The sequence below is a fragment of the Tachysurus vachellii genome, chromosome 4 (genome assembly GCF_030014155.1).
Source record: "Tachysurus vachellii isolate PV-2020 chromosome 4, HZAU_Pvac_v1, whole genome shotgun sequence".
Lineage (NCBI taxonomy): Eukaryota > Metazoa > Chordata > Actinopteri > Siluriformes > Bagridae > Tachysurus > Tachysurus vachellii.
The window spans coordinates 25,687,162-25,700,428 of NC_083463.1; the positions used below are offsets into that span (position 1 = coordinate 25,687,162).

Below are 13,267 nucleotides of genomic sequence, written 5' to 3' on the forward strand. Positions count from 1 at the left end.
CTCAAATTGTCTTTTGTTTGTAAAGTGTCTTTTGTTTTGAAGTCATTTTAGATATGAAAATTTGGAATTTAATTGAACTATAAAAATACATTGTAATATTTAATCGATATTCTCTTTAATTTCATTATATAAAATTTCTTTTAAAACAAGATGGTCCTGATTATTCACTATTATTCTACGCCTCTACATTTCTGTTTACATTGAATAAATTAGTATGCATTTGTTTAATTTTTTAAAATCATGATAGACTGATATTAAATCAGAATTTTTCAATAGTAAAGTTTCTGTTTAAGAAATATGTTCATGGTTTTGTTTTCTTGAGATAAACCTGGGAGAAAACCCATGTGGCCATGGTGAGAACATATATACACATTCCATACAACTTAACTGAATTTTATTCAAATAAATATTAGACCTGTTATGACGTGGGTCAGAAATGTTGCAGAAAACAAACTGCAGAACAGGGGACAGTCTTTTTCCCCCCTCAGTTAATCAGTGCATCATCCATCGCTGCCTACTTAGTTTCCTCTCCTTTTTTCTGCACTCCATCACTACATCTGACAGAGGGCAGCACGACACAGCAAGTCCTTCTGAGTCGTTCCAATTCCCCAACAAAGTAACCAATATTATTTAAACCACATAGCCATTTTTAATATATAGTTTGATTTTCAGTCTGTTAAATTCATTGCCCCGATAAAGACAGTAATTAACACATATGAGTAACACAATTATTTATTTCTGAACCATTGTTGTAAAAAACTTTAGAAAAAACAAGAATACATTCAAAGTACATAATTCATTCATTTATATTCAGTATCTACTTCATCCTGGTCAGGGTTCTATCAGATCCAGAGAATATTCCACTGGCTACGAAGCAGTTACACACCTTAAATTGTAGTTAGAAAAAAAACTACAGGGCACTTCGTGCACACCTCGACACTTAAGCGGATATTAGTGTAGCCAATATGCTTACCAGCATGTTGTTGGATAAAAACAGAAACCAGAGTCATGTGAAGAAGAAGCACAAACTCCACACCTGAGTTCAGGCTTGACACAGGAACCCTGGAGCTGTGAGACACCAACGTACCTGAACCTTTTAAATTACACTAAATTGTAATTCTTATAACACTGATAGTAAGAAGTCAACTACTAAAACAAGTAAACAAGACAGCTAAAGGCCTCACAAATAAGAGTAACGCTACAGAGTACAACCATAGTGTTATCTTAGTGATATTCACAAATTTATCAAAGTCTAGCTGCTTTCTGCACCTCAGGGTTGAAGAAGGAAATAAAATCAATGGTCACTGAGGCTTCAAAGGGAAGTATTTTTCTTCTTTTTCTACTAGATTAGTAACCATAGCCACGATGATAGCCTTCATGATATTCTTCATGGTGACCGTAATCTTCTTCAGGACAGCGCATGCCCAGTGACTGCTGGATGGCCATCTCCTGCCTGCGCAGCTGCATGGAGTCGATCAGTTCGTAGATGATAGACATGGACCACATGGGTGACGGGTACCAGGACTTCACGTTACCGTCTTTGCCCACCAGCAGCATGGAGAAATAATCCGCACTGACCTGGAAGTAGTTTCTAATGTCATGCACTAGGGAGGCAGAAAGGTCCTCTCGCTCCACCGTTGCACTTCCTGTGATATCAAATAGGAAAGAACATGAAGGAAATGTAACAAGCATCATTTACAAAGCACACTTTATAAAGATCTCCTGCACAATTATGCAGTTATCCAATCAGCAGCAATGCAATGCATAATATCATGCAGTTGAGAGCTTCAGTTAATGTTCCTAACAAACTATACTATTTCATTGCCTCTGAATGTTGGTTTAGTTTACAGAATTTCAGAAGCTGCTGATCTCCTGGCACAACAGTCTCTGGAATTTACACAGTTCACACAGATTGATGCAAAAACACCAAAAACATCCAGTGAGCATTAGTCATACAAGCAGAAATGAGAAGTAGGTTCAGAGGAAAATAGCCAAAGTATTTCAAGTGGACAGGAAGTCTATGGTAACACAGGCACTCTCTACACCCATGGAGAGTAGAAAAGCATCTCAGAACACAAAACACATCAGAATTAAAAGGTATAAAAGACCACATCTCCTGAGAATATAATGAGCACAGGCTTACACCAGTAAACAGTTTAAAAAAATATGAAATAACAGTCACCTGGTATGACGAATCTTGATTTCTGCTATGAGTTGAATCCAGGATCTTAACCTACCATGTGTCAACAGTTCAGTTTGCTGCTTGCTGGTGTAATTATGTGGGAAATGTTTTCTTGGTACACAATATTGGACCCTGCAGCGGATACTGAGGACAGCTGAGAAGATCATTGGAGTCTATCTTGCCTCTATCATGGACACTTACACCACTCGCTGCATCCGCAAAGCCAACAGCATTGTGGATGATCCCACACACCCCTCACACACACTCTTCACCCTCTTGCCGTCTGGAAAAACGGTACCGAAGCATTCGGGCCCTCACGACTAGTCTGTCTAACAGTTTCTTCCCTCAAGCCATCAAACTCCTTAATAACTGAACTGAACTGTACTGAGCACAACATACACACACACATCACCTGTATGGACTGCACAGACCTACACCAAATACACACACTTCCAATATACATCCATCAACCTGTTTACATACTGTTTTACACACTGTTTTTGCTCTTCGCACATCCTGTCTCACATTTCATTTGCTGTTTTGCACAATACTTTACATTATCTCAGGTAACTGCTGCTATAATACTGCGTTCATTCTAGTATTACTGCACACAATATTGTTGAACATACAGTATTTACACTGGTCAGTGCTGTTTCTGTTTATTGTCTTTGGGTATTTTCTTTTTTTTATTGTCTTGTAATTTATTGTTTGCACTGTCTTTTGTCCTGCACTGTCTTTTCTGTCTTGTCTTGCACAGTTTGCTCCAGGTTGCACATTTGCACTTTATGTGGCTAAGACTTACTTACTAAATCTTTAGCTCTGTCTTTGCTTTTATGTAGCACCATGGAGAAACGTTGTCTCATTTCATTGTGTACTGCAACATCTATATATGGTTGAAATGACAATAAAAGCTTCATGACTTGATTAGCACACAGGCTATCATCCTTTAAATGCTACAGGCTATCTGAGTATGGTTGCTGACCATGTGCAAACCCTTTATGGCCACAATTTACACATCTTTTAATGGCTACTTTCAGCATAAATAATGTTGCCTTGTCACAAAACACAAGTATCTCAAACTGGTTTGTTGAACTTGACGATAAGCTGAGTATATTTTAACAGCTTATAGTGCAGTCAGGAATGGGGCAGAGTGAGAGATGAGCATGAATGTGCAGATGACAAATCTGTAGTACTTATGGGACATGATCATGTCAACATGAACCGCAATCTCCATGGAATGATTCCAACATCTTGTGGAATCCATAACATAAAAAACTGAGAGCAAAAGGGGTCCAAACCACTTTAAATGTATCGTCCCTAATAAAGTGTCTGAGTAATTGTATAAAAGAAATGCACCAAGTAACCACTGCAATGCCTTTGAGTCTTTATCTAAATCTAAACCTGGAACTTGGATAATAATAGGGTTACCAGATTACCGGACAGTGCCATCTATAGGCTTAATTTGGCCATTAGAACAGCGTACATTTTGCCTTGGAGTGGATTCTTTGGGATACTAAAAGGCTGTCCCTTTCCTCTTTATCCCAAAACTGGGGAGATACATTATATCAGTGAACCGTGCAGTGCACCGAAGCATTAAAACTGCTTGTTAACTGGCTGGCAAAATTTACAAGTGAAACTGAATAGCCAGTTCCAATACTTGCACCACGAACCAGGATCCATCCATCCATCCAATTTCTGAACCCCTTATCCAAAACAGGGTCACAGCAGGAGGTGCCATTTACAGGGTGCCAACCCACTGCAGAGCACAATCACACACTTACACACCAATTCACACACTGCAGACAATTAGAGATGCCAACACATCTTTGGAGTACTCAAAGCCAACCCTGAAGCATGACAGAAACATGCAAGCTCATAAACTTGCATACAGAAATCAAACCCCCAAAACTGTGAAGCAAATATCAAAACTTTAATATATATATATTTCTTTATTTATTATGACATCATAGTGGTATTATATCAGTACAAGTCACCTTTCTTACCATTGATTGGATAAAGCTCCAAGACTCCACCCATGTCCTCCATGGCTCTCCCGGCCAGCTTTAACACAGACATGTGCCGCAGCCCTGAAGCACAAGAGAAGATACGCTGGTCATTTCATAATTTACAACAATGTGATCTCATAGATTGGAATTAAAGATCTCTAATGACTTTTTTATTTCATTTTAAGCTCCTAAAGGAAATCAGCATCATCATTTCATAAGTGACCTCAACTGTGCAAGTGTTCAAATGGCGGCTTCTTCACAACAAACAAGATATAATAAAGCCAGTAAAAGCAACCAAAACACTTTTCTTCAATAAGGCCGTTTGGGTAACACCCCTGGCAAACACAGCAAAATAAAATGGCAACAGTACACATGTACAGTAATTGGCAGAAGGAGAGTAAATCCCCCTGGGAATGTTTGCAGATGTCCTTTATAGTATTTAAAGAAAGCATCTGATACCAAGTGAGTCATGAAATGCAGAAAAAGCCAAGAAAAGAAAAAAACAAAGCCTTGACTATTTAGCATCAGTGTTTCTCATTCAAAATAAAATGCTGCACACTGTAGTGTTTTCTCCATTTATCTGATAATAGCCAGTTGCCAGGAAATTGAGTTTAAGTGTGTGTGTTTGTGTTTAAGCAGAGAAAACTCTACATTGTGCAATGCAGGAGTTCTCTAACACCAGAAAACGCTACCGTATGTCGCACTAATGTAAAAGCAACAGACAACAAAATTACAAAAATACCATTTCTAGATAGTGAGACTGACACAGCTAAAGCTTAGTGACATTTATTGAACACAAAATGACCATATTAATCTTAATACTGGCTTATACTTTTAACCCTATGATCACACTGTATGTTTGTTTCGTTGTTTCTGTTTTTTTAGTTAAGAAACAGTAGTATCTTGCTAATTAAACTAATATTATTATGAAATGAAATCGTAGCTCTGTGTAATTCTCGGTTTTTCTCCAAAGACAAGGATTTGAACGGTTATTTCGCTCTCACCCAAGTTGCAGGCCTGACTGGTCAGGGCATGGAGCTGCTGCTGATAAGCCCACTCCTCTTCATCAGGGGTGGAGATAACGAGCAGCCTTCGTCTCCAGCGAAACCTTGAACAACAATGAGATATACACTCAAGCCAAATTTATATTGTAAGCAATGTGTGGTCCAAATGTTACATCACAAAGATAATTTTAATTTAACAGTCAAACACAAATATTTAGAATTTTACAGAAACAAAGGGATGTGGGTGTAACTTGCGTTGAAACAACAGTCTACAACATAAGGGAGAAATTAAGCAAAAAACCCCAAAACTTTTTCTTGCCACAACCCGCTCTATACAGACAAGGATGGGTCTAACCTTTGCTAGAGCATATTTATATTATATTCGAAACAGAACTGGTTTTAAAGTGATTTTGACTTTACTTGACAGTTTGCACTTGACATTATAGTACATTTGGGTCGTAGCTGCAGAATCTTGTATTCTACAAACAGCAAATAATTAAGTGAATGATCATATAGTGTCATCAAAAACGACTAGAAACCTAGAGAGGAAATTCTCCAGCGTTCTGGACTTGTCTTCTTTCTTGCAAGCAATTCCAAACTTCCTCTGAAGCTCCATCTCTTTGAGGCGTGTTGAGAATGTGTCGATGTAGTCAAACACCGCCTTCATGATAATAGGTACTTCATACTGTTGCTGTGGCACAAAACAGGCAAATCATTCAACTGTAAATGATTTGTGAATCTCTCAATTCTACTCAACTGGCAGATTTGCGATAAAAGAAAACAAACCTTCACTTTCATGTCAAAGTCGGTTAGCACCATGTAGAAGTCGTTGTAAACCATACCAAGCTCCTTCCGGAAGGCCGTGATGAGTTCCTGGTTGATGAGCTCACTGACTGGCAAGCTGCGCACTGGCTTATCCTGCTCTGTAAGCCGCAGAACAAAAACACAACACACAAAGAAAGACTGAATAGAACAAATGTCTTCAGTATTAATGGTGAAATAGGCAAAAGGTCAACAGCTGAACTCACCCATCTGGTAGTGATCTATCTTCATAGTCCCGTTGGCTAGAGGGCCAAAAATGGTGATAATGGAGACTTTACGCAGAGCCATGTCACACACTTGTTCCAGGTACTCATCCCTCTGCTGACTGTACATTTTGTTATTTTCACTGGGAGTAGTAATTACCTGCAATTCACACAGAGATGTTTTCCAATGCATTCACAGCCCCTGTTTACAAATAATTAACAATGCTTTGGGTTTGTACTCTTATAATATACTCACTAGTAGACGTCTCCTTTTCTCAAAATAACTAAGAAATGCTTCTAGTGCTCTCTTGGTATCAACAGGCTTTTGGGTAGGCTTGCCAACATCATCTTTATCCTCAAGGCTGCTTGCTTTCTGAGCCACATTTCTGTTGTGAAGATTAACCTTGGCATCCTTGGAGGGTTTTGCCACTTTTTTCTCTGTGTTGTTCTTTTTCACAGGCTTCTCGGTTCTCTCTGTCTTTTTCTTTCTCTCACCTTTCTCACGGGTGGCCTTTCCTGTTTTGGTAGCCAGAAGGGTCTCTGCCGGTTCACTCACTGTAGGCGTTAATTCTTCTTGCTCCTCTACGTGTTCATTGATTTGTTCCCTTCCTAGGTTTTTTCCCCTGGGTAGTTTGTCCTTGATGGGCTTTTGCCTACGAGATCCAGGTGAAATCTTAACTGTCCGATCTTTGTGTTTGTCTCTGCGTTGGATCATAATGTCAGAGGTAATGGATGGGTGTTCCCTTTGATGGTTGTGTGTAACGGGTTCTAAGGTGCTTAGTCTGGCTTTGTGTCTGTGTGATGGTTTGTGTGGGTGTCTATGCAACTCTGTAGTTGATAAAGTAGAGGGACAGACAGTGGTCAAAGGCAGAGTTGTAGGTAATGTAGTAGTAGTAGTAGTAGTAGTCGTAGTAGTCGTAGCAGCAGCAGTAGTGGTAGTAGAAAGCTGGGTTGTGGCTGCAACTGTTGTAGTTGCAGGTTTTATAGTAGATGTACGTATAATTATTCTCTTTCTAGTGATTTTGGGTGTTGGGATTGTGGTAGATTGTGTGGTAGTACTCTGGGTGGGCTTGAAAGGAGGTCTTCTACTGTCACCTTCTACTGTCTCAATATTTTGAGATCCTCTGTGCACATTGATTTTGGCATCTGTCCAAACTGTCCCAACAGACTGCACTACCTTTCCCTGCATTCCGCTTGCCTTACACCTTTCCACAAAACCTTTCTGTCTGACTTTCTCAAGCCTGCGCATAGGTGTCTGGTCTATTATCTCATACACAGCCTCAAGCTGCACTGGGTATGGGTACCTTTCCTCCACCTGCAAGGTTTTCCTCAGCAGAGCCATGCCAAACTTGCCCTCCTCCAGCTTCAGAAAGCTCATCAGCCTGGGCACTAAGGCTGGATCCAAGTGTTCCTCAGCAATTGAGCCATCATTGTTCACAAATCTGACTTTGCCACCCATTTCTTCCTTTCCATGGAACATGATGATCTGCTGCATATGGCGTTCTGCCATTTGGCAATACACTTCTGGCTTGAGCAAGCTCATCATCAGCCTGTAGTATCCGTCTGTCTCATGGGGTGCTGAAATGACCAGCAGGCGGTTCTTACCTGCAAACCTCGCAAGGATATTTACAGAGCTGGTGCGATTGGACATACGTAATTGGAGGTTGGGAGATCCTTGCCGAGGAGCATTGTTGTCTGTGTGAGCATGAAGCACGTTGGGTTTCTCAACAGGCTTTGTGATTGAACTCGTGTGAGATGAAGGTCTGCGTGCTTTCAAAACTCTCCTCGCAGCAGATCTTGACGAATTTGTTCCCTGATCCGCCTGAAGAAGTGCCCTGTTCCCTGAGATGGCTGCGAAAGTGTTTGATTGCAATTCCATGTGTTTTTTCTCTGCACGAGTCTGTGTTCTTTTCAAATGTGTGTCTACAGATGACTTGAAATCTGATGCTTGTGCTGTCCATACCAGAACACACAAAACCACATGTGTCTGAAAAAGCCCCATTGCAGTGGAGTCACGGGTAGAAAGTCTATTGGCCAATAGCAAGTAAAGCATCGCCCAGAGTTAGAAATCCAGTCACAAAGAACAAAAATCCATACAGGTTTTCACCTAAAATTTATTGAAAAAAATAAAACAAATAAAAACATCAACACAAAATATCCCTTCAAGTGAACTGGAGTTATCCAGGTTCAGGTTTTAAATCAAACATGTTTATATTTAATGGATCCCTAACAGAACAGAATGCTGGTCGTGGTTGTGTATGAAAGTGTGTGAGAAACATCTCATGAACCTCATCTCATCTTTCTGAAATCTGATCTCCATGAAAATCAGTGTTTAACTCACCCTGAATTCACAACCTCGACGTCCTGTTCGCCTTCATTTCCTTAACTAACGGTGTACGAGCTTCCCGATCTTTATCTCACAAAACATTCCTCTCCCGATCTGAGCACAAGGAGCGTTTCCACCTCCTCCATCGGTTCTTATCCTCCTCCCAGGTCCACGCAGACTGTAATGAGCGCGCGCGCGCAGCTGCTCCCCTGTCCGCAGCTCGAGGCCCCGCCCACCGCCGGCCTGCAATACACACTCACACACACACACACGTGCTCATGGCTGTGTGCTTATACACGTGTTCGATTCGATCAATATTTACTTGCAATAATATTTATATAGCGCCTTGAGCAGTAAACACTCCCACAAAGCAGCTTTACAGAAATCAACACAAAGCAGCTTTATGAAGAAATGTAAAATGATTGATTTATTTATTTAACCTTGAGAGGAACCAAATCCCATCTTTCTCTGAGTAGTGGGATAACTGTATACTAGATAAAATGTTAAATGTTTTTTTAAATTTGCTCTAAGCGACCATTAGTTAAACATGTATACCAAACAAATGTTACTATACGGATCCCTCTCAAATTTTCTATGGGTGCGTATTAATATTTTGCCCCACTGTAGACTACAACTCCTATAATTCTCATCATTGGGTCTCATCATTGGACACTACATTGTAAAAGTTCTGGCTTCACACCTTTCAAGATGTTGTATATAACAGCCATGAGATTACCTGCAACTGGTTACCTCATGGTTACCTTTGGCTGCACATTTGTACATTCTGTGATTTAGTGCAAACATTCTGCAACATAACCAGGGACTTTTTACATATAGCAGCTCAGTGAAGCTGTTGCCTTTCATGCAATTTTAACGTTAAAGGACCTCAAGGGTGTTTGGTGTCTTGTTCATCATGTTAAGTTGGAAAAATATGGTCAAAGGCAGCATCGTTGCTCTTTCTATGAACCCTGTTTCCTCCCTGTTTGAAAGTAGACTCAGAATTAGGCTTTGACCCCAATAATATAGTAACGCTGCTTCCAACCTTACAACACTCTCTCTCTCTCTCTCTCTCTCTCTCTCTCTCTCTCTCTCTCTCTCTCTCTCTGTGTGTGTGTGTGTCCATATGTGTGCGTCCGTGTGTGTGTATGTGTGTTTGTGTGTGTGTGTGTACAATTTAGCAAAGCCACTCAGTCTAGCTGCATGCTTTTGGACAATGGGAGGAAACCAGAGAATCTGTTTGTTAACCCCCATGAACATGAGAAGGACACAGAAAACTCATAGACAGTAATCCAAGTTGCATCTGAGATCACATTTTTTACCCATTCTGATGTTGAACTTAAGAAATCACTTTATTCGAGGAAAACTGGGACCAAAACAGGAATACACCCAGGATGGAATGCCGTTCCCTAGCAAACACCATTCCCACGTTCACACCTAGTGCCAATTTAGCCTAACTAATCCATCTACTAGCATGTGTTGGAGAAGTGGGAGTAGACCAGGAAACCAGAGCATGCACAGACATTCAAGCTGAGAATAAAAATGGGATCCTGGTCCTATGAGGCAGCAACGCTACCCACCTTAATTAAAATTTATTTCTCTTCTCAAGTAAATCAATATTAATCTTGACAGGGAAGCTAGTATATTAGGCACAAAACAGATAAATCTGGAATTAACATTTAATGTGACAACAGTTATAACTTTTCTGTCTATATTCAATTTCAGTTTATTTTTTAACAATATGCATTGTCACAAAACAGCTTTATAGAAATATGTATATTTTCAATATAAATGTATCCCTGGTGAGTGAGCTAGGGTGATGGTGGTAAGGACAAACTCCCTGAGAGGATATTATAAAGAAACAAACCTTGAGAGGAACCAGACTCAAAAGTGAACCCATCCTCATCTGGGTGATACCAGGTGTTGTGATTATAAATAATTGCCCTTATATAACTGTGGACTATATGGTCAAAAAGTGTAATTGTGTAACCAGGAAAATCATTCTAGTTTCTTCACGGTTTATAAGTGGTACAATCCACAGTTATCTTATGTATCTTTTTGATGTAAAGCAGGGTGTCAGGAAGGATAGAGAGAGAGAGAGAGAGAGAGAGAGGGAGAGAGAGAGAGAGAGAGAGAGAGAGAGAGAGAATCAGAGAATCAGAGAAACAGATAATATGCTTATCATCTTGTAATGGTTAAGTACAATGTGATGTTTTCAGAGTGCAAGCAGGGATTAGCTATAACAGTATAACTACAAGAGCGAGACAGAAAGAAGATGCCTTGATATATGAAGATTGCGCGAGTGGCTTTTTAAATGAGCCACTGTAATTTAGGGAAGCACAATTGAATACAGACATGTTATATGCATCAACTAATGAAACATTACAGCCTGACTGTTAAAAATTCCAAGCCTGTAAACTAGTCTGCATTTTAGAATTGTGCAGATGTTTGTTGGCTAATGTGTTGTGATATGGAAATATTTTTCAGATGACCTACATTTAGTAAAGCTTTGGGCCTTTCTTAGTTTCCCCCCTTTATCCAGAATAATGTAATACCCTATGAGTCATCCTGCTTGTTGTTTAATTGGACCATACATCGCACTATAAACTGCTCTATTTTTAATAAGTCTATGTGTCCTGCCAACATTACATCCTGTTTAAAGCTAATACACATAGTTTAATACTTTTAATTAGTCATCTTGACAGGCTGTGCGTGTCAGTTTTGTAGTGCTGTGAATTGTGTTGGTTCATGGTGTACTATAATTGTTGGCATTTATATGTAGTTGGTCATCTATGTAAGTATTGTGCCATTTATTTGTGACATGCTCAAGATGGCGGCGCGGCAGTAGCATGCAGCGGCCACTCTGGATTCAATATGGTGCTTTTGTCCTGCACTGTCTTGTCTGTCTTGTTTGTATTGTCCTGCACTGTTTGCACCAGGTTGCACAGATGCACTTTATGTGGTTAGGACAACTTACTAAGTCCTTAGTCCTGTCTTTATTTTATGTAGCACCATTTTCCTGGAGAAATGTTGTTTCATTTCACTGTGCACTGTAACAGCTATATATATTTGAAATGACAATAAAAGCTTCTTGACTCCTTACTTGAATTGACTTGACTTGATTTCTTTAATAATATACAACACACATATTTACAGTTAAGAATATTATGTTGCCTTATATAAAGGTTCAGTAGGATTTATGCTGAAACACATTCATCCATCCATCCAAATATTCTCTACACTATGAATCCTCTGGGCCATGGGGAACCTGGAGCCAGGAGATTCCTATTGCAGGGAAAAATGGCACATACACTCACACACCAATTCACACACTATGGACAATTTTAGAGATGCATGTCTTTGATCAGATGAAGGAAACCAGAGTAACCAAGAGGATACCCCTGGGTCACGTCAAGGACATAATCTCCACACACAGCGGAGGTGGGAGAAAAAATACACTTCAAATGCAATTACTTTTATATATAATTTAATTATATATCTAATATTTAATATAACAGAATTACTTGATCTAAGAGCTTTTCATTAACAATAATGTTTGGTAGAAAATGGCAAATAATTATAGCTGACAGAAATTAATGGAATTTAAATAAACTAGTGAAAGAAAGTTGTAGTTCCTCTACTGAAGCAAGTTTGTTTAGTTTGTTCATTCGTTCATTTTCATACCTACTAAGTCCTGGCCAAAGTTAGAATAGATTTGGATTCAATCCTTAAGAACTCTGGGCTTGAGGTGGCAATACACTGAATGGGCACCGGTCCATTACAGATAACATGCACACACATTCACACCTAGGAGCAATATATATTTAGCACTCCACCTACTGGCATGTTTTTGGGAGGTGGGAGGAAGCCAAATTAACTGGAAGAAACTCTCAGGGACACAAGGAGAAAACATGAAAAGAGAGAGAGAGAGAGAGAGAGAGAGAGAGAGAGAGAGAGAGAGAGAGAGAGAGAGAGAGAGAGAGAGAGAGAATCAGAGAATCAGAGAATCAGAGAAACAGATAATATGCTTATCATCTTGTAATGGTTAAGTACAATGTGATGTTTTCTGAGTGCAAGCAGGGATTAGCTATAACAGTATAACTACAAGAGCGAGACAGAAAGAAGATGCCTTGATATATGAGAGAGATACTGGTATTTATGTTTCTAAGAGAGGATTCAGTCATTAATCTTGATTAAGGGAGTTTATACTGAGAAAATTGACCAAACCATCAAATGCCAACATACACACGTGTTTGAACCATGGGGCAATTTAGCAAGCTAAAGGGGCCAATCTACTGAAATCTTTCAGGACAGCAGGACAAATGTGAAGAATGTGGAAGAATTGCATATGGACACAAATAAAAAAATACCTACCACACGGACATGAGGACATGATACCAAGCTCGGCCAATGTGCTATTTCTAAAAATAACTTCATATGATTGAATCATCATTAATTTTTAATAACTGGAAAACCCCAAATTAGTATTTACAGTTTAGACTCATGATTCAGTTTTTTCTGTAGCCACCACATTTCAATGGATAAACACAATGCACAAACACACACACACACACACACACACACACACACACACACACACACACAGACACAGGCCTGGTAATTTAAGCCTCTTAACACTAATGCATGTGTTGCTGAGTGAGCACTGGACAAGAACAAAATGGCTTCAGGAAATTCATCAGCAGTTTACAACTATGAAGATTGTTAAT

At 39.5% G+C, this 13,267-nt stretch overlaps 1 protein-coding gene across 1 annotated transcript; it reads right to left on the reverse strand.

The window, feature by feature from the left end:
• Positions 1-716: 716 nt before the first annotated feature.
• On the reverse strand, positions 717-8,746 carry ccdc80l1 (coiled-coil domain containing 80 like 1). The gene is made up of 8 exons (XM_060868563.1): positions 8,559-8,746; positions 6,474-8,324; positions 6,221-6,377; positions 5,979-6,115; positions 5,732-5,883; positions 5,193-5,296; positions 4,186-4,269; positions 717-1,646 (listed from the first exon to the last, which is right to left on the reverse strand). The coding sequence occupies exons 2-8, from the start codon at positions 8,268-8,270 to the stop codon at positions 1,348-1,350; spliced, it is 2,730 nt and encodes a 909-aa protein (XP_060724546.1). The 5' UTR covers positions 8,271-8,324; positions 8,559-8,746; the 3' UTR covers positions 717-1,347.
• Positions 8,747-13,267: the final 4,521 nt, after the last annotated feature.